At 37.4% G+C, this 20,212-nt stretch overlaps 1 protein-coding gene across 1 annotated transcript in view; it reads right to left on the reverse strand.

Annotated features, from left to right (window-relative positions):
* Positions 1-302: 302 nt before the first annotated feature.
* Positions 303-20,212, reverse strand: part of Crisp1 (cysteine rich secretory protein 1) — a 28,336-nt gene continuing 8,426 nt past the window's right edge. Inside the window, exons 3-8 of the mRNA XM_057751415.1 lie at positions 19,169-19,303; positions 16,112-16,202; positions 14,138-14,286; positions 7,963-8,060; positions 6,116-6,204; positions 303-430 (exon numbers count right to left, since the gene is read on the reverse strand). Coding sequence (XP_057607398.1) covers positions 303-430; positions 6,116-6,204; positions 7,963-8,060; positions 14,138-14,286; positions 16,112-16,202; positions 19,169-19,303 — 690 coding nt within the window. The remainder of the gene's footprint in view (positions 431-6,115; positions 6,205-7,962; positions 8,061-14,137; positions 14,287-16,111; positions 16,203-19,168; positions 19,304-20,212) is intronic.

Below are 20,212 nucleotides of genomic sequence, written 5' to 3' on the forward strand. Positions count from 1 at the left end.
ATGTCTCGACCCCCCCACACCAAAAAAAAAAAAAAAAAACCAACAAACAAACAAAAAACCAGAAAAACAACCCAGACATTTAAAACCGTGTTACTATAGGATGGAATGGGGAAAGGGGTAACATGGATCATGATCTTGATGAACATACACTGATGCCTATAAAGGATGATTAAAAATTAGGTTCTTGAGCATGATAAAAAAAGCAATTGAAATTCAGTGATGATCTTGTGGTACATTAATGTGAAATCAATGATCCTGAAAACATCCTTTGTCTCCACAGCACAGTAGTAAATAGTAGAAGATTATTTTATTTCGGTTTTACACAGACAGGTAGCCTTGCAAAACTGCAGAACTGAAGAATGTGAACATCCAATAAGTGTCACTTGTTTATCACAGTTGTTGTATTCATCGTAGTAAAGGCAGGGGTTTGCTGGAAAAAAAGTAGAATAGTTACACGACATTGTGTTTAAAACAGTGGCAACCATTGAGGAAAGGCATTATCTTCCCAAGAGGCAAAGACAAAGATTCTATATAGTAAAGGATTAACTTACTTAAGGTGAGCTAATTAGATGTGGATGCAAAACAATTGAGTGAGATCAAATTCTTTTGAAATAATGGACCAATTCTTCTCATGACACAAAGCAGTTTTATTCATCTAAATTTTTAAACCTGGGTACACTACACCTCAAAAAACCAGAGATGAATAATCTTTTCAATTACTTTGCCATTTTGAGGCCAATAATGCCATTACAGAAAATAAAGCCATAGGTTTCAGTCATTTTAAAAAATGGTTTTGGAATTTATCCTTGAAGGACATAGGTAGTCAAGAGGACACCAAAAAAAGGCTTCCAGCCAAGTCTCTCAAAAGACATATCAGTTTCAGTGGCAAACCAGGCATGAAACTGTCCTCTCAATAATTCATCAGCTGAGAGATCTCAGTACCTGTTTTATTGCATAATAGAAAAAGAATTTCAAATTAATGAAAGAATTGCCATCACAACTCCCTCCTCAACATGAAGAAATACAGAATAAAGAGATCCTCTCTAAGCCCAGGTCATAGGCCTGGAATCCTATATGAGACTCAACACAGAAAATGTCAGAATCAGAGAGAACCAGCCCCTCCTACTATGTCATTGCTCATGAACTGAGCCTTTAGCTCTATTTTAGCCTTGCTTTTTGACCTTCCTCCACCAGTGCTCTGATGGTGAAAAAGACACCATTCACTCTTACTCTAGATAAAGTAATAATGTCTAAGTAGAGGAAAGCACTCCACATAAAACTAGTAATTAGTAATAATGCTTTGGAAGTTATTGAATAAGTGAAATTTATGTAAATTGGTTATAAATAGCCAATTGAATGAGAAAAAATCAAGGAATCACATTACTAATATCAGTATTATGATTTATCATAGATTAAATTTTGTAATTTAAAATATTTAAAAATTTCAAACATGAGGAATGTAGTATTTATACTCTTTCCTCTGTATCATCCATACCTATCAATATTTCTCAATCTCAATGGTTAATTGATGACGTTATTTAAATGTTATATCTATGTCAAGGCTTGGATAACCTATCAAAAAGCTCATTCTTAAAGTAACTGATTCTCCCTTTTTAAGCAAACAGCAATTGTCTGTAGCTCTTTGTCTGCAGGTGGAGCCTATGCAAGTTTGACACACACATGGAGTTGGATCTGGTTTTCTCACTGTGGTGAGTTGATTGTTGGTTTTTCATGGGTATGTAGTTTCTCAATGGCTTACAGAATACATCATCGCAGCGCAGATGTCCTGCTCCCTCGGATCTTATACTTTTTTTGGCTCCCTCCTCTGTGATTCTTTCTTAGCTCTATGTATAGGGAGTGTGTTGTAGATGCATCAAATGGGGTTGTGCACCTAAATATGAGTTCTTCTCAGTTTGACTAGTTGTGGGTTCCTGTAATGATCTTCATCTCCTGCAGAAAGAGGCTTCGTAGTTGAGCAGTGAGAGATAAACCTATCTGTAACAGTGAGGATCACTGCTGAGACTCTAGCTAGAAATGATATTGGGTTAGAAAAGACAGTAGTAGCTTATCTTCAAGGCCAGTGACAAAATCCATGGGTATTTGTGGTTTATAGTATCATGCATGCGTTTCCTCCTATTAGAAGGTGTAGGCCCATTCAGACGGAGGGAACATGGGTCCTACTCTCTCCATGGACAGGAAAGTATGCAAAAAGGTAGCCTCAGGGAACTGCAGTTTCAAAAGAGCTAAAGGGCTGTAAAAAATAAATGACCAGGTTAAATATGCTTCTTTTTCCATTTCACAATTTTTGCTGTAAAAATAAGCATAAACTAATATATAAAATAAAATACATTTCCTTATGGTGTTCTTGGGCATCCTTAGTGTTATATATCCCCCATTTCTCCTTCTCTTTATGAAATTCTTTCCCTTCCCTAATCCCAATTATAGTCTCTTTTCTATTTTTTTCCATTTTCCCTCTCGTGTCTGAACCCTACTATACCCTTTTCTAAAGCTCCAAACAGTACACCATGGTCTCTCCTTATTTTCCTGGTTTCTGCAGGTTGCTCTAGGTTACATACTTGCAACCAAAGATTTGGAAACTAAGATTCACAATAAGAGAGAACATGTGGCAATTGTTTTCTGGGCCTGGGTAACCTCAGTCAGTATCATCTTTCTTTTCCAGTTTGATCTATTTCCTTAAAAATATCTTGACTTTATGTTTTTCACCAGCTGGACAGAATTTCATTGTGTGTAGATGTAGTGTAATTTAATCATCCATTAATCTGTTGAAGAGCATTTATGCTGTTTCCATTTCCTAGATTTGTGAATAGAGTGGGAATGATCATTGCTGTGTAAGTTCCCATGAAGAAGGGTGTCAGCTCCTGTAGGCATATGCTAAGGAGTATTATAGTTAAATGGCAAGATAGATCTGTTTTAATTTTCTTTTGAGAATTCTCTGCACTAGTTTTAATAGTTACTATACCAGCTTCCACTTCCACTAACAGTGATTGGGTTTTCCCATTGCCCTTCACCCTCATCGACATTCGTTCTCACTTATTTTCTTGATCTTATCATTCTGGCTGTGGCAAAAGCAGGTCTCAGTATAACTCTTATTTGCATTTCCTCAGTTTTTAAGGGTGTTGAACATTTCAAAAAGAAAACTTTTCCCTTTTTAATATTTTTTTCTTTTGAGAATTCTGTTTTCAGTTACGTCGTCTATTTTTAATTGAGTCATTTGCTTTCTTGACTCTTGTTTTGTTGGTCTTTATATATTCTGTGTAGTCAAGCTCTATCACAAGTACATACAAAAAAAACCTCTCTTGCTTTTGGATTCCTATTTATTGTCTTGATTCTGGGAAGTGACTGTGATGACAACTCCGTGCAGTATTTGTCAGTTGTTGACCTTATTTTATAAGTGAATGAAGTCTTAGACACAGGGGCCTTTCTCACACCTACATTCTGGAAGGCATTGACTATGCCTTCTCTTTGTAATTTCAGTGTTTCAGGTCTCACATTGATCTATTTGCTCCATTTGGAGTTGATTTTTCTGTAGAGTGGTAGATCTGAAACTAATTTCATTATTTTACGTGTGAGTAACCAATATCCTGAGTTTGTTGAAAATGTTGCCTTCTCTCTAGAATGTATTTTTGACATCTTTGTTCAGTCTTCTTTCTTGATTGAAATGCCATGTGAGTAATATACATAAAGAAGTAAACTCTCTCTGTAATAAAGCCTCTTATAATGAGCTAGTAACTAACATCACGCTGAATATCAAAGCTGGATGATTTTCTACCGAGATGTGAAAAAAATCAAGAATGGTCACCGTCATGAATTTGTTGAACACATTGGTAGAAATCCTAACTGAAACAGTGAGGCAAGATAACAAAATGAATAGTTTTCAAAATTGGAAAAATAGCTATCCAAATTGTCATAGTCAGAAGATGACATGGTCTCATATAAAGAAATGGACAGAGAGCCTGCCAAAATTAAGAAAAATTAAATTAGCCGGGCTGTGGTGGCGCACACCTTTAATCCCAGCACTCGGGAGGCAGAGGCAGGCGAATCTCTGTGAGTTCGAGGCCAGCCTGGTCTACAAGAGCTAGTTCCAGGACAGGAATCATAAAAGCTACAGAGAAACCCTGTCTCCATAAAAATCCAAAAAAAAAAAAAAAAAAGAAAAAAAGAAAAAGAAAAATTAAATTAGTTCAATAAACTGGTTGCAGTAAATCAAAGCAGCATTTAAAATATGGAGCATGTGTAGCCCAGGCTGGCCTCGAACTCGTGATCCTCCTGCCTCTGCCTCCTTCAGCAAATCCTACCGGCGTGCGAAAGAAAAACATATAAGCATCCCCCTGAATATTAACCTTCATCAGGCGATGAAAGAAGACAGAGACAGAGACCAACATTGGAGCACTGGACTGAAGTCTCACGATCCAAAGGAGGAGCAGAAGGAGAGTGAGCACGAGCAAGGAACTCAGGACGGCGAGGGGTGCACACACACACTGAGGCAATGGGGATGATCTATCGGGAACTCACCAAGGCCAGCTGGCCGGGGACTGAAAAAGCATGGGACAAAACCGGTCTCGCTGAACATAATGGACAATGAGGACTACTGAGAACTGAAGAACAATGGCAATGGGTTCTTGATCCTATTGCATGTAATGGCTTTGTGGGAGCCCAGGTAGTTTGGATGCTCACCTTAATAGACCTGGATGGAGGTGGGTGGTCCTTGGACCTCCCACAGGGCAGAGAAACCTGCTTGCTCTTTGGGCTGAGGAGGAAGGAAGACTTGATTGGGGGAGGGGGAGGGAATGGGAGGTGGTGGCGGGGAAGAGGCAGAAATCTTTAATAATTAAATTAATTAATTAATAAAAAAAAACAACAAAAATGACAAAAAAATATGGAGCATGGTGTATGCAATAGCAATATGTGAAATAGAAATTAAGAAAAACAATTTCATTCATAAAACACATAAAATTACACAGCACTTAATTTGTTCAAAGTAGTGACATATCTATTATGAAATAAGAGCATTATAGATGGCACACAAAGCAGGAAGGAAACCTGTGTCTTGTATTGGAAGAATCAATATTTGTAAAATGCCATTCTCTGGGTCCCACCACTAGACAAAGAACTCCAGACAACAAATGGCTACTCAGAGAAGGAGAATTAACATCTCAGAGGGATGAGATGCCTTCCTGAGTGTTCGATGCAGAGTGGTCAGCTTTAAAACACATACACTACAAAAATGGACTCAGGGTTGTATTTATATATTTGTGGACATTTTTAAAATAATAGTCAAATTAAAGAGGCTAGCAACTTGAAAGTGAAGAGACATGCTTATTAGTGGCTGCTAAGTAGCAATTAGACAGAATTGAGAGAGGTAAATGTGTTTATTGGTGTCTATACATGATAGCATACTGCATACTTTTTTAAAAGGTGGAATTTGAACAATGTTCCAAAATTACAAATTTTTGAAAAATAACAGGTATAACTACCCTGATCTAAAAATGTGTAATATTTACCTGTCAGAATATGACTGAAACTTCTACATATTCAACTTTCATATGTTAATTAGAAAAAAATCAGAATTTACACAAGCATTGAAGGAAAAATTGTTATAGAATGCTGTATCAGATAACTTCTCAGCAAATAAAAAAGAATAAGGATCAGCCTAAAGAAAATTCCACCATGATGTGTATTCAGCCAAGTTGGGGGCAGCAAGCATTTTGGAGAGACTGGTAAACTGAAAGCAATATGCATAATTTGTGGTCAACAATAAGGTATCCAAGGAATTGTCTAGGGACAGCAATCACACATAAATATTAGGGTCACTCTACCTCATAATTTGAAACTGTTGGAAGGTACCCTGAGTTTCATACCAAGGTATTCCAATTTTCCATTCACTCCAATAGTGAGGTCAAAGAGATTTGCTTACACTGGATATGAAAGAAAGGAAAATAGAAACAATATAGATATATCTGTGGTAATACTGAGCTGAAAATTACAGAAATATAGATCTTAGTTAAGTGTAACCTAAAGCATACACATTCACCATATCAATATGATCAATATGCCAACTTTAAGCAACCCAAGTTGAAGAACAAAAACAACTCACTGCATAGTCCATCTTCACAGTGATTTGGACAGTCTCCACATGGTGAGCCTTCCTTATAAGGCATATTTAGCAAGTCGGGATTATTTCCCCTTTACAAAAGAAAAGAAAGTGGAGGTATAATGAAAACTATCAGTGGAAAATATTTATAAACTTATGTTCACTGTTAACTGCTAATTCAATAGATAATTCATTTAAGCATGTTTGTAAATAAACAGAGTTAATATTTATGATAAATTTATACATGAGTATTGCCTTTGCAATAAACCATCAGTAGTTCTGTTTAGTTGTAGTTGTTGTTTCCCTATCTCTGAACAGTTGTGTGCTCACAGGACTCGGGACATTTGTACAGTCAAGACCTGAAAGTGGGGCTTTAAGGTGGTTTTGTGTTTTGTCTTGTTTTGTTCGTTTTGCTTTAACCTTCACAAGAACTTGAGAAAGTGTTTTGGAAAATGTATGGATCTTAATAGTGTTAAGGAAAAATACACAATTTATTTGCATTGGATCTTTTTGTTTAATCTCATTTTAACCAGTGATAAAAGCATGCCACTTCTTATTGTGTCTATCTATAAAAATTAAAAAAGCATTAAGCATGGATAAAACTAAAGGAAGTACTGGGTGTGGAAAACAGAAGGAGGAAATCAATAGTTGTGGAATCGCTGAAACTTCAGAAAATGCAAAGTTCTTGCTTATCAATATCAAAATGTTTGGATAATATGCAGTTCTTAATTAGTGCCGCTTTTTAAGTTGCATCAAGACTCAATGATAACAGGTAGTCACTTAAATAAGTTATGTTGAAATATTTTATAATCTATTAATACACCACGGTTCAGTAAGCTCTATTTTAAATATAAATAGGGTTCAGTTTTTAAGGCTCATGTTAGGTGTCTCACTGTTCTGTACACATACACACTCTACTTAGATATCACAGTGTTGGTCTAAATAATAATACAGATAAAAGAAACATTAGGAGCTGTCATCAACTTTTATCAGCAAAAGTCATTTCAAATTATCAATCAAAGTCAAATATCCTAGGTGTTTGCCTAGTCTTGAAGAACCCCCGTCTCCTACCATCCTCCATTAGATTCACAGCAGTAGACCCTTATAGTCATCTTTACCTTCATGCACCCTTCTGCATAACAGCGTTTGATAAGATAAGGTTGTATACCTTCTCCTCACTGAAGTAACTGGGTTATATGTTCTAGAATTTATCACTAGTACCTATGATAGCAGCATTTAGAATACACAAATTCACTTTAAAAAATGATTTATTTTAGTTTTGAGATTGGATGTGCATGTGTGTGAGTCTGATGTTTATATGTGTGCAATGTATATATGCATCCAGTGTTTGTTTGTATGAACGTGGTCAGTGGAGGCTAGAAGAGTCCATGGGATCCCCTGAAGCTAGAGTTATGGGCAGTCCTAAGACTTCAGTTTTTGGGTACTGCATGAGAAGCAAGTTCTCCTAATCACTGAACCATCTCTCCTGTGCCATGTAACTATCATTTCTAAGGGAAATGCATAGGTTAACACTGACATCAGAAGATGGTACACAATGATTTGTGTGCCTCGGAATATCCTTGCTTTGCCTACGACAGCTCAAATTCACTTCCTTGTGGGACAACTCTCCAGTGAATACCGATAAATTGTCTGAATGTTTGTGTCTTTTAATAAGTTTATTTTTAAAAACATGATGAAAAATGAAGGGCTGTGGGTGTATTTATGACATCTTTCTGACAACCTAACTGAAAAAGAAATATCAGAACACTAATTTATGATGCTTGAAACATTAGACAAGATTTTTAAGAAGTTAATATATTTTAAAACAATAATAAACTGGTATTACATACTCGTGGCAATAGTGACACACATAGAGATATATAGGTGCCTTTTGTCTGCGACATGATGCAACATCACAGCCAATGAGGTAAGAAGAGGCCCAGACCATCTGTAAAGATAAGAGATAATTTTATGCCAGTGGTGATGGTGTACATCTTTAATTCCAGCACTCGTGAGGCAGAGGCAGGTGGATCTTGGTGTGTTTGAGGCCAATTCGGTCTAAAAAGCTAGTTCCCAGATAGCTAGGAATGTAACACAGAGAAACGAAACCCTGTTCCCAAAAGCAAAATAGAAAAAGAAAAAAAAGAAAGGAAAAAAGAGAGATGATATTATTCCAGATTTGCATGCTCACTGAATGACTACAATATCAGCACTATTGTCATGATTAATTGTAAACATTCAGAGTGTAGAGAGATGACTCAGTGCTTATGAGAGCTTGCTTCTTTCCTAGCAGACATGATTTTGACTCCTGCATCCCCCTGGACTTCCCACAACCATCTCTAAATCAAGATCTAGGGTATCAAAGATCCTCCTCTTAACTCTGTGACACTCTTGGGTGCATGTGTAAATGAAAATATATATATACACACACAATAAAAATTAATGTTTAAAAAGTAGTCATGTCTTCAGTGTGCATTCAGCATCACCTACTCAGAAGGCACACAGATGAAAATCTCATGTGTTTATATCATCTTACTGCAACAAGAAACCTGTTATATAATTCCCACCAAAAAGAAAGAGCATCATCATCCATACTGCTTATTCTTTCCATTTCAAACCTCCGTGGTGAATAAGCTAATATGGCAAAGATAGCTTTTAAGACTCAAACCAAGGAGGGATGCTTTCTCACTGGTCAAGTATAGGTTAATACTCAAATGGCTTTCAGTGCAAGTGAGCTGGTTTAAATTACATCTCTATACGACTAAACTTGGTGGGGTTTTTTTTTTTTAATTGTTGTTTGTTTGCTTGTTTTGCAGTTTCTTGGTTAGCGTTTCATTTTCTCATCTGTAAGATGGGTGAAATAATGCTTCCCTCTGTATGCATGTACATGGTGAGGGTTTAATAATAAAATGGTTAAGAGGTTGGAGGATGAAGTGAGGGTGAGTGCAAGGGACCCATTATCTCCTGTGACCTCTGCAGGGGCCTAGATGAAGTTTCTCTCAACCCACACTGGACTCTTTACTCATGTGTCCTTCCTTCCTTCCTTCCTTCCTTCCTTCCTTCCTTCCTTCCTTCCTTCCTTCCTTCCTTCCTTCCTTCCTTCCTCTCCCTCCCTCCCTCTTTCTTCTTTCTTTTCTTTTCTTTTCTTTCTTTCTTTCTTTCTTTCTTTCTTTCTTTCTTTCTTTTCTTTTCTTTCTTTCTTTTTAAATCATAGTAGCTTGCTCTGACTAATTTTGAAAATTCCTTCACAGAGGGAAGCTTTCCTGGGTGTCAGTCTCTCTCCACACCATGCAGTATTTAATTATCTATGATTAAGGCTATGCTTTACCAAATTTGGGACTCCACCCACTATGCAAACATCAGATGATGTACCTCAATGTTTGCAAGTTTCTCTTCTCATTCTTTTTCACAAATGTCTATTTGCTTATATTTTTTTCAAATCAGAATGTTAGAAAACAGAAAAATTGTAATGAAAATGAATTAGAATATCAGTTTTGTCATTTTCACATTATATTTAATTACTAATAAAGTGGGTAAGTTCTTTCTTCAATTTATTCATCCTGTACATATCTAAGAAAAAGCACAAATAATGTGAAAGAAATGATTTATTTTATTGAATAGTTCTATGATCATACTAATGTACTCACATGGACTTTAACATTTAAGGAAAAAAGATTAAAAAACATTTATTTTTGAGATTAAAATATAATTGAATCATTTCCCCCTTTCCTTTCCTTTCTCCAAGCCCTCTCGTAAATCCTTCCTGTTTTTTTTTCAGATTTGTGACCTCTCTTTTCACTAATTGTTATTTCTTAGATGTATAATATTTTCTTCTACATTTCCTAGACAGTTGACAGATTGGATGAGTCATTTATTTATTTATTTGTTTGTTTGTTTGTTTGTTTGTTTATTAAAGATTTCTGCCTCCTCCCAGCCACTGCCTCCCATTTCCCTCCCCCTCCCCCAACCAACTCCTGTCCCTCAGCAGCCAGAAGAGCAGTCAGGGTTCCCTGCCCTGTGGGAAGTCCAAGGACCTCCCACCTCCTTCCAGGTCTAGTAAGGTGAGCATCCAAACAGCCTAGGCTCCCACAAAGCCAGTACGTTGGAGCACCGGACTGAAATCCCAAGATCCAAATGAGGAGCAGAAGGAGAGAGAGCATGAGCAAGGAAGTCAGGACCACGAGGGGTGCACCCACACACTGAGACAATGGGGATGGTCTATCAGGAACTCACCAAGGCCAGCTGGACTGGGTCTGAAAAAGCATGGGATAAAACCGGACTTGCTGAACATATGGAGGAGTCATATTTTTATAAGTTCTTTTGGCATGCTATTGAATTCTTTTGACAAATGAAGAAGCGATTATTGAAACCGGTGGAATAAATTATTACACAAGACTGACAGAGCTGAAGCCTTTACTATAGAAGAAAAGGAAGGGTCGAGTTGACTTTTGTTCGAATGGATTACAAGGCTGGGGTGACATCATAAAATTTTTGACTGTTTTTTTCCCCCCTTGGGTTCCTGTTCTGCTGATGTCCCCTAATCCTTTGTTATCATAAAGCATACAATTCAATTGTTGAATATTAAAGCATCCTGATTTATTGACACACATTATTGGTGTCCAACAGCATTAAATTTGAAAAAAATATTATATTAGTGACTGATATTCATTTAATAATTTTGTACATATATCCATGACTGCTTATTATGTTTTATTTTTGGAAATTTCTAATGTCAATCTTAACCAGAATTTAATTTATGTAAATTATGAGACTTACCAATGAGTACTTCTGTGTCTTCTACTTTGTGGACAATAACTATTTTCTAATATTTTTCATTTTAAATATTTGAACATTCTCTGTCTTCTAGTAGATATTCTTTTTTTTGTTTAAAGATTTATTTATTTATTCATTATGTATACATCATTTTGCCTGCATGTATGCCCACATGCCCGAAGAGGGCGCCAGATCTCATTACAGATGGTTGTGAGCCACCATATGGTTGCTGGGAATTGAACTCAGGACCTCTGGAAGAGCAGCCGGTGCTCTTAACCACTGAGCCATCTCTCCAGCCCCTCTAGTAGATATCTTTTACTTTATATTTAGGGATTCAAGTTTTGTCTTCAAAATTATTTAGTCTCTCTATGGCAGGCAAATGTTCCTTTAAACTTTGTAATCAAATTAAGACAATCCCTTGTCTATAGTCCTTCACTGATTCCTTTCTGAATTTAAAATAAATGTAAATTTGATAACAGCTAACAGGCTTTACTCAAATGGTACTGCTTTGTTTCTGTTTTCAATACCTTCTCTATTCCAATTAGTCACCCTCTAGTTTTCTGTAATAATAATAATAAATGAATACAAAGAAAATTAAATTAAGAAAATTAGTTTGTTTAAAAGACATAATAATAACAAAACTACTCAAGAGTCTGTGACGAAGAACCTTAAGTATTTTAAGGTTAGATTTGCAGCACATTGTTGAAAAACATTAAAGAAGATGTGACGTAATTTGAAAATGGATACTGCTCCCCACTGTGTCAGATGTTCAACATTTTGAACATTGGATAGTTGTACTTGGAAAGAAGAAATACAAATGTCCAATAGATCTTTGGAAAAAAATGTTCAACGTATTTAGCCGTTGGAGAAATTTAACCAACATGTCAGTAAGATTTCTCATCACTATCACTGCTGTTAAAATGACTGACTTCTAGGAAAATTAAAAGGACAAACATTGATGATTTGGGACAAGAAGTCTCTTGCCTAGTGCTGGTAGAAACATACAGCAGGCCTCCCCTGTGGAAATCAGTATGGAGCTACCTAAAGGATTAGAAGTAGAACTTCCATAGGGCCCAGCTTTATCCTTTCTGGGTGTAGGAGGAAGAAATCAAAATCAGCTTAAAACAGAGACATGTGCACACTTGGGTTTACTAGAGTACCATTTACAACAGCCAAGTCAACATAGGTACCTGCCAATAGATGAATGTATCAGACCTAATAGAGAGTTTTGTTCAGCCATACGGAACAACAAAATGTGCCATTTTCGGGAAAATAGAGCTGTGGATCTTGATATTGAGTGAACAAAGGCCATCTAATGAAGTCCAGTTTCAGATTTTTCTCTCATATCTGAAGTCCCCGGGTTAAAAAGACAGGGCATCCCTATCTTTGACTCCTTTGCTCATATTATCACTCCTTCCTCTCTTTGAACTTTGGGAGTTCAGCCGAGTGGCTCACAGTGGATCTCAGCATCTGCCTTATCCTCTCTGAAGAGTGGATGGGGGTAAGGTGGAGGGAAGCTGGCGAGACTGGAAGAAGGAGAAAGAGTAGGAACTGCGATTGGTATGTAAAGTGAGAAAAGATTGTTTTGTTTTCATTTTTGTTTTTTGAGAAGTAAATAAATACATTTAAATTATATCGGAGACCCTCTGGCAAAAATCAGCTGGAGGCACCCTGGGAAGGGATGCTGAGCCTGAGGAAATGCTAGATTAGGAGAAATGAAGATAGAAACATAGGATGCACTGGGAGGACTGAAGGTCAATATCCAAGAGCCAGAGTTTATTTCTCAGCTAGCATTTATACCAATTGCAAGCAAAAGGTAGAGCAAAGAACAGTGCAGTGCACCTTCCTGCACTGTCCTTGGGAGGAAGCTCAAGCAGGTGCATTATCTCATTCAGTTAAGCAGTTTCTAATCTCTGACAAGGAGTGCCTCCAGCTGGCATGTGCCAGCCCAAATCTCCATAGAAAATATGTGCTCTTTCATCTGGGCAAAAATGCTCTTTCTGTGGGCTAACAGAGACGTTACTCATAGCCCTCAAGTTTACTGGGAAAAGCAGAGCACAAAAGTGTGAACTCAAATGACTTCTTTATGTCAGAAATGACTCCAGATGGAAACTGAGTCACTCGTGGGCTCCCACAAATTTAAAAAAGAAAAGAAATTTTTAAAAAGCTGTCTAGAAACAAACAAACAAATCAAGCTTAAAAAATAAAAAGACAAGGCAATAGAGGGAAGGTTAGGGTGATGAAAGTTAGAAAGGAAAAGGGAAAAGAAATGGTAAGCACAGGGAAAGAATGGTCAGAGCAGGCATTTCATGTATGCAAATGGCCTGACAAAATTTACTCTGTACAATTAGTGTATGCGAATAAAAATAAACTAAGTGGGAAGCCAGGCGGTGGTACACGCCTTTAATCCCAACACTCAAGAGGCAGAAGAAGGCAGATCTTGGTGAATTCAAGGCTAGCCTAGTTTGCAGAGTTAGCCAAGGCTACACACACACACACACACACACACACACACACACACACACATACAGTCCTGTCTCCAAAAACCGAAACCCAAATCAGACCAAACCAAAACGAACAACAACAAAAAAAATGAGCAAATAAACAAAAAAGCTAAGTTAACTGAGTTGGGAAATTGTTCAATAGACAAAGCATATGCCTTTTCTACGTGAAGCCCAGAGTTCTGATTTCCAGAACCCATATAAAGACTCCGGCAAGCATGTTGTCCACTTACAGTTGTAGTGCTTGCCATTTAGTTTTATTTAATCATAAAAAAATAAACAAAAATATGTTTGCTGCAAACATCATACATGAGCTCCATATCAATATCATTTCTACTCCCACTTCAAGTTCCTTCATGAACCCCTCATTCCTTCTTTAATAACAATTATTGTTACATATTCTTTAATAATCATTATTGTTACATAAATATCTAGATATGTACCCATTGTATATTCAATCTACTGAGTTCATTTGGCATGGCTCTTATGTAGACATGTAGGGCTGACACTGTCTTTTTCTCAGCAACCCGAGATCAGCTGGCACTTGTCACCTAAGAGGTGGGACCACATGGAATTTCCTCTGCCTGCAGTGGCTCAGTAAGTGGTGTTTTCATTGTTCTGGTCACGTTCAGGCCAATTGTATTGTTCGGATTTCAAGGATCATTTTCCTGAACCTGAGAGGAGAACCAGTACTTATCTTTGACCCACATGTGTATCCACTTATGTTTGTATCTGAAAGGCTATAAGTTACCTGAGTGTAATGACTTGTTTCAAAGTCATCGTCTGAAGATGGCCATTCTCCATATGTGAAGTATTTAGATTCATTGTACCACATTTCAACTACTTTTGACCAGGAGTAGGGGTAACGTCCCAAGTGCATATTTTCTCCACAAAATGTATCTGAAAAGGAAGGAAATGACTCTATAATATTGTTTTCTTTTTTTCTCTATATATTTCTGGTTTTTCAAGGTCAGGGTTTTTCTGTGTAGTTCTTGCTGTCCCAGAGTTCACTTGGTAGACCAGGCTGGCCTTGAACTCACAGAGATCCACTTACCTCTACCTTTTGAGTGCTGAGATTAAAGGCATGCAGCACCACACCCAGCTATAATAATCTTTAAAAATAGAATACATTTTTTCCTCATTTTCTTTCACAAATGTTTTAATGATCATCTAGGCATCAATTTATAGTTGAAAATTATAGTTGTTTCTCTGCTGAAAAATCTTCATTCTTTTTGAATGAGCATGCGGTGCTCAAGAAAAATTGGTAATAGATGATGAGAAAGCTTTGAAATGATAACTGTTCTATCCTTTTCTTTGTCTCTCTTTCTTTCTCTCTCTCTCTCTCTCTCTCTCTCTCTCTCTGTGTGTGTGTGTGTGTGTGTGTGTATGTGTGTGTGTGTGCGTGCGTGTCTTGATTTGTTTGAGACAGAGATTATCAGTGCCACAATTTTGGCTGTCATAAAACTCCTTTGTAGGCCAGGCTGGACTCGAACTCACAGAGATCTGCCTGCTTCTGCTTCTTAAGTGCTGGGATTAAAGGCGTTTACTAAAACCACACAGAGACTACAAATATCTAAGTCTCTTGTCAGGCAAAGAAGGGTGGGGAAAGTGCATCAGCTCTTTTGCAAGCAATTACAAAGAGGGCTCACAATCTCAAAAGATATTGGATCCAATTGTCATGCATTCTCTAGGTGGGTTATGGTACTGAGAAATATTCTGTTTTTTTCAAGAATACAAAGATCCCCCCATTGCCAACCAACTGCTCAACACCTTAGCATAAGAGTTCCAATAATCTTTAGACATAAAGTTGTACTTTTAAATGTTAGTTTGGAAGAAAGCAATGCATACAGTTTTATATAGTTCTGTCCAATACACTAAAAATTGTATCATAATTATTTAATTTATATGACAAAACCAAGTCCACTTTTGAACACTCCAAATTGTTCCTCTGGGTAGTTCTACAGTTGCCTATAACTCAGTACTTAGCTGTGTTAGTGTTCCAAAGCCAAGGAAATCCCCATTCTGATGTTATAAACAACTGAGATAACATTGGAAGGAACCTTCCTAGGTATCCAGATGCACGCAATCCTTAAACAGTGCTGGTCATGATTCCTTTCTCCTGTTAATCATAACATAGACTCTAAACCCAAGGATCCTCATATGTTAAAAATTATAAAGAATGATATGGTAAGTCAGGCTACAATCCACCGTCAAGGACAGGTGTCAGTGTAGAGTGAGTCTGTCAACTTACTATTGTCAAGTTGCTTGCATCTGTGAGGTTTTGGGGGGGCTTTTTCTTTGTTTAAATTTTTGTTTATTTAAAGGTAGTTTGTGTCTAACATGCATGACAAAGCCTCACGTGTTGAAGGCTTGTTCTTTGGATGCAGGTAGTTTTGTGAGGTTGTAGAAGCTTTGAGACATGGAGCCTATCCAGCAGGGTTGGGTCTTTCAAGGCATTCATGGCAAGTGTATACTTCCTAACTTAATTCTTTCTGTTCTATCCTGTTTTGTTCCAATGGGGGTAAGAAGCTTCCTTCACTGTAACTCTAGCATGTTATTTGGTCTCAGTTCAGTCCCAAATCGCTCCAACTAAAAATCATGGGCTGAACCTTCGGGAGTCGTCCAATAAAAACCAACCTCCTCATTTTAAAGTGTTTTCTTCAGGAGTTTCCCAGGGTTGGAAGCGCTGGTTAATACAAGTCGTGCAATAGAGACACATACATACTGTTAAGTCTTCTCTCAAGTGGGTCGCTTGTTGACATGTCACAGTATCTCGCCAGGATTCTCGCATTTGCTGCAGCCGCAGGACTCCAACTCTATGAGGCAAGAAAGAAAAGTCCAGAAACCAACTGAAATTAGCATTCACCAACTTTTAAAAATATAGGGCTCGTGACACCTTTTCTTGGCGAAACTGACCTCTTGCATAGTTTCATTTTTATTAAACAGTCTAGAAAGAACAAAAAGGAGATAAATTTGCACTTCCTTTTAGATTCCTAGGAAACTGCAAGTCCATAGTTAGGTCATAACATTCAGATCACAGCACATTTCTTAGAGTTATGGCTGAATAATTTCAGAAAGGCAGATCAATCTTAGAAAGCTACCTCAATAATTGGTCAGCTACTTTGCTGTTGTCTGGTTAGTCTGTGTCAACTTGAGACAAACTAGAATCACCTGTAAAGAGGGAACCTTACCTGAGGGAGTGCTTCCATCATCTTGGCCTGTGAGCAAGTCATTGGGGAGCATCTCTTGATTAATAATGGATAACTTCTAATATGTGATCCTGTGTGTCATCAGAAAGCAGCCGGGGAAGCCATGAAAGGTAAACCATTAAGAGGCTTTCTTCTATGGCCTCTGCTTCATTCCATGGCCTGTCTTTTCTCAATGACGTGTTGTGATCTGGAGTTGTAGGCCAGATAACCTCTTTCCCCACATGTTCCTTTGGGTCAGTGTTTTTAATCACAGAACAGAGAAACAAGCAAGTACAACTCTAAGCATGTCATTTTAGCCCTTTGAGTTTCAATTGCTGTAAAGATGATGCCTAAGTCATGCCAAAAATTTTATACAGCAGACTTAGTGTGACGATCCTTACACCAAAGTTGTTCTGTTCTGAGTCTCACTGTATGTGCTCGGCAAACAAATTATCTCTGTGAACAAAGCAGTTACCCATCTCTGCCTCAAATTATGATGAAAATGAAGGAGCAGTTGATGTCACTAGAACCTATTACTGTTTTATTCCTATTCTTCCTTGCAGCCGCCAAAATCAGGCAGTAATTCTTTCTTTATATGTGAGGTAAGAGGAAGCAGAGTTTTAAAGCTTTGACGGATCACACGATAGAGAATTTGAGTCAATTAACCTCGTGGGCTCGGAACGCTTCATGTCGGTAGGATAAGGATAGTATGTACTAAGTTGAAACATTTTATTACATACAGCTCAGAAACAGCTGGGTGGGAGTAGCTGTGACATCCTGAAAATCTCACTACCAGCATTTTCATAGTCTGCTCCTGTGACACGCTGTCAATCACAATTACAGAGTGTTTTAACCACAGACATTTGAGTTAAATCCTCCAAAAATGTAAGAACATCTACAACTTTTTGAACTCAGTTTCCTCTGCTTCTGTGTTTGGGTTTGCTGTGATGAGCAGATTTTTAGTAATAAACCAAGGTCCCTGGACTTTATAGCAATGTAGGGAACAACATTAGCATTAGCGTTATTGCAAATCCTCTTTAGAGTGGAGGCCAATCTGCTTCAAGTTCGGGGAATGATTAACTGTGTGTGTATACTACCATCTAGTGGCTCTTTCGTAGAATTACTCTTCAGATTGACTGCTCAAAACAGAGGACTTCAAATTCTTCAAGTAATAAAGATTACTTTTTCATGTCTGTGTCTAACTGAGGAACCCGAGAAGACCAAAAGAATAACGTTTTTTTTTGCAATAAGACTTCTCAATCCAGAGGCATTCTTAGCTGTAGTTTTTTTTTTTTTTTTCATTTTGGGAGAAAAGAATTTGGATAACTTAAAATAACTAAGATCGAAGTCCCTGGGGAATGGATAACCCTTTTACAATAAGGAATTGGAATTAGGTAGATTATATTTGAGACTCTTTAAAATGTATTCGACTGTAGGTGGAAAATTCATAAAGTAGTTTAAGAAATTATAAGACTCCCTTTTCTGTAGAACAGTAGATTTGAACTCACATGTGATTGGCTGAAGAACATTTATTAGCAGTAACAAATTCTGTTTTTAATGTTAAACCAACATGAATACCTACTGATGTTTTTAAAATTGTGTTCTTTATCAAGTAATACTGTTAACTTTTAAAGTGGTCCAGAGATGAATTTTCAAAACCCACATCTCCCTTCTCCTGTTTCTCACCCTCCATCATTTACAAGAGGGTACTGTCAATCAGGGTCAGCTTCTAGGACAGCAGTTCTTAACCTTCCTAATGCTGTTGCCCTTTAATATTGTTCTTCTTGTTGTGGTGACCTCCAAACATAAAATTTTGTGTTACTACTTCATAACTGTAATTTGGCACTGTTCTGAATCATAATGTAAATATCTGATTTATGAACTACAGGTGAAGGATTGCTTTTCTAGGGCCAGCACTATATCTGAACTTGATTCTTGAATGTCCTGGGTCCAAGGATACTGGACGAGGTCCCTGAAGTTGTCTTGTGATAGAACCCACCAGATTTTGCACTGCAAAGCCAGGCTCCTAAATTTCCATGAAATTCAGTAAAATTCGCTAGTAGATTTTTTTCAATGTTTGTTTAACTAGTGTGTGTGGGGGGCTCTCAACTAGCTTTGAATTTGGACATCCCGATTCTTTTTTTTTTTTTTTTTTTTTTTTTTTTTTTTTTTTTGGTTTTTCGAGACAGGGTTTCTCTGTGGCTTTGGAGCCTGTCCTGGAACTAGCTCTGTAGACCAGGCTGGTCTCGAACTCACAGAGATCCGCCTGCCTCTGCCTCCCAAGTGCTGGGATTAAAGGCGTGCGCCACCACCGCCCGGCACTGGACATCCCGATTCTAAAATAAATGTCACATGTCTGAAGGTGCCCAGGAGTGCAGTTGGACTGAGTCAGATTGTGGTTCTATCCTGTAGCAAGGATGACTCTGGAGAAGTTATTTATATCTTCTTGGACTCAGTTTCTCCTCTTGTTATGTCATAGATTTGCTGTGATGATCAAGCATTTGGCATGGTCACAGTTCACAGGACTATATAACAATGAAGGGAGCACCATCACTGTCCCTGCCATCACCGGGCATGATGTTCTTTGGACTTACCATCTTCAGCATGTTCTTGGCAGGTGGAGAAACTTTCCTCCTGAAAGCATTGTGCGCATTGACAATTTCTTCTTGTGGATCAGTTTGTGATTCCGTGATCAGTTTATTATAGAGAGCTCTATGACATTTGTGGTGCTAACAGAAAATTATTAATTAGTATCACTTCAATTAGAACTTACAATAAATAAACAATAATGTTCAGAGTTCAGGAACTGTTAATAGGCATGTTTCAAGGATCTCTAAGTTCTAGTCTTGAAAAAAGTACAAAACTATGCTGTTCCTAGAGATTTTCAAATTTATGATTCACACTTCAAGTCCTATAGAAGTTCTTGTTAATGGACTTGGTTTGACACTACTTGTTCACTGACTATCTGCCTAAGCTCATTCTCCATACAGCAACTAAAAGCAGTACCTATACTCCCCCGATGAACCATGTGCACTTCCGTCCTTGTCAAAGTGTGCATGTGTGTAAGAACCAAAACTGAGAGCGTATTTTGAGAATGTGGCTGTGTTCTTTTCACTTTCCAGCTCTATATATTCTTTTGTGTGTTTGTAAGATCACCAGTGTCTGCAAGCACATGTATTAAAAAGTATAAGTGAAATTCAAGCTCAGTTTGCAGCTAAGAATGCGTAACTCTTTTTTATAAAAATTATACCTTTTATTTTCTAATTAAATAATAAAGAAAAATGTTTTCCAAAGAGCCTATATTAGTATAAGTAGTCACGAAGGGTATCTTTGTATATGTGTGGTTTATAACACACATACTTTAGACATTTTTTATCAGTTATTAAAAATAATGCTGTATAATTTGAGTGGTATGTTTCTTTCTCAGCTACCACAGGACTATTGAGATAAATTTAGGAATGGTCAGAATCCAGAATAGTGCCTTGACCAAATGATTGTCATTTGGAGCAAAAGAAGACATTTCTGTGTAATGCAGACACTACCTCCTTTCTCAGGAGCTTGCTTACAAAATGTGTTCCTCTCTCATTGCAATCAGCTATGGTCTACATCAAAGAAAAGTCTGGAGACTCACAAGAATC

This window comes from Chionomys nivalis, chromosome 19 (genome assembly GCF_950005125.1).
Source record: "Chionomys nivalis chromosome 19, mChiNiv1.1, whole genome shotgun sequence".
Classification (NCBI taxonomy): Eukaryota; Metazoa; Chordata; class Mammalia; order Rodentia; family Cricetidae; genus Chionomys; species Chionomys nivalis.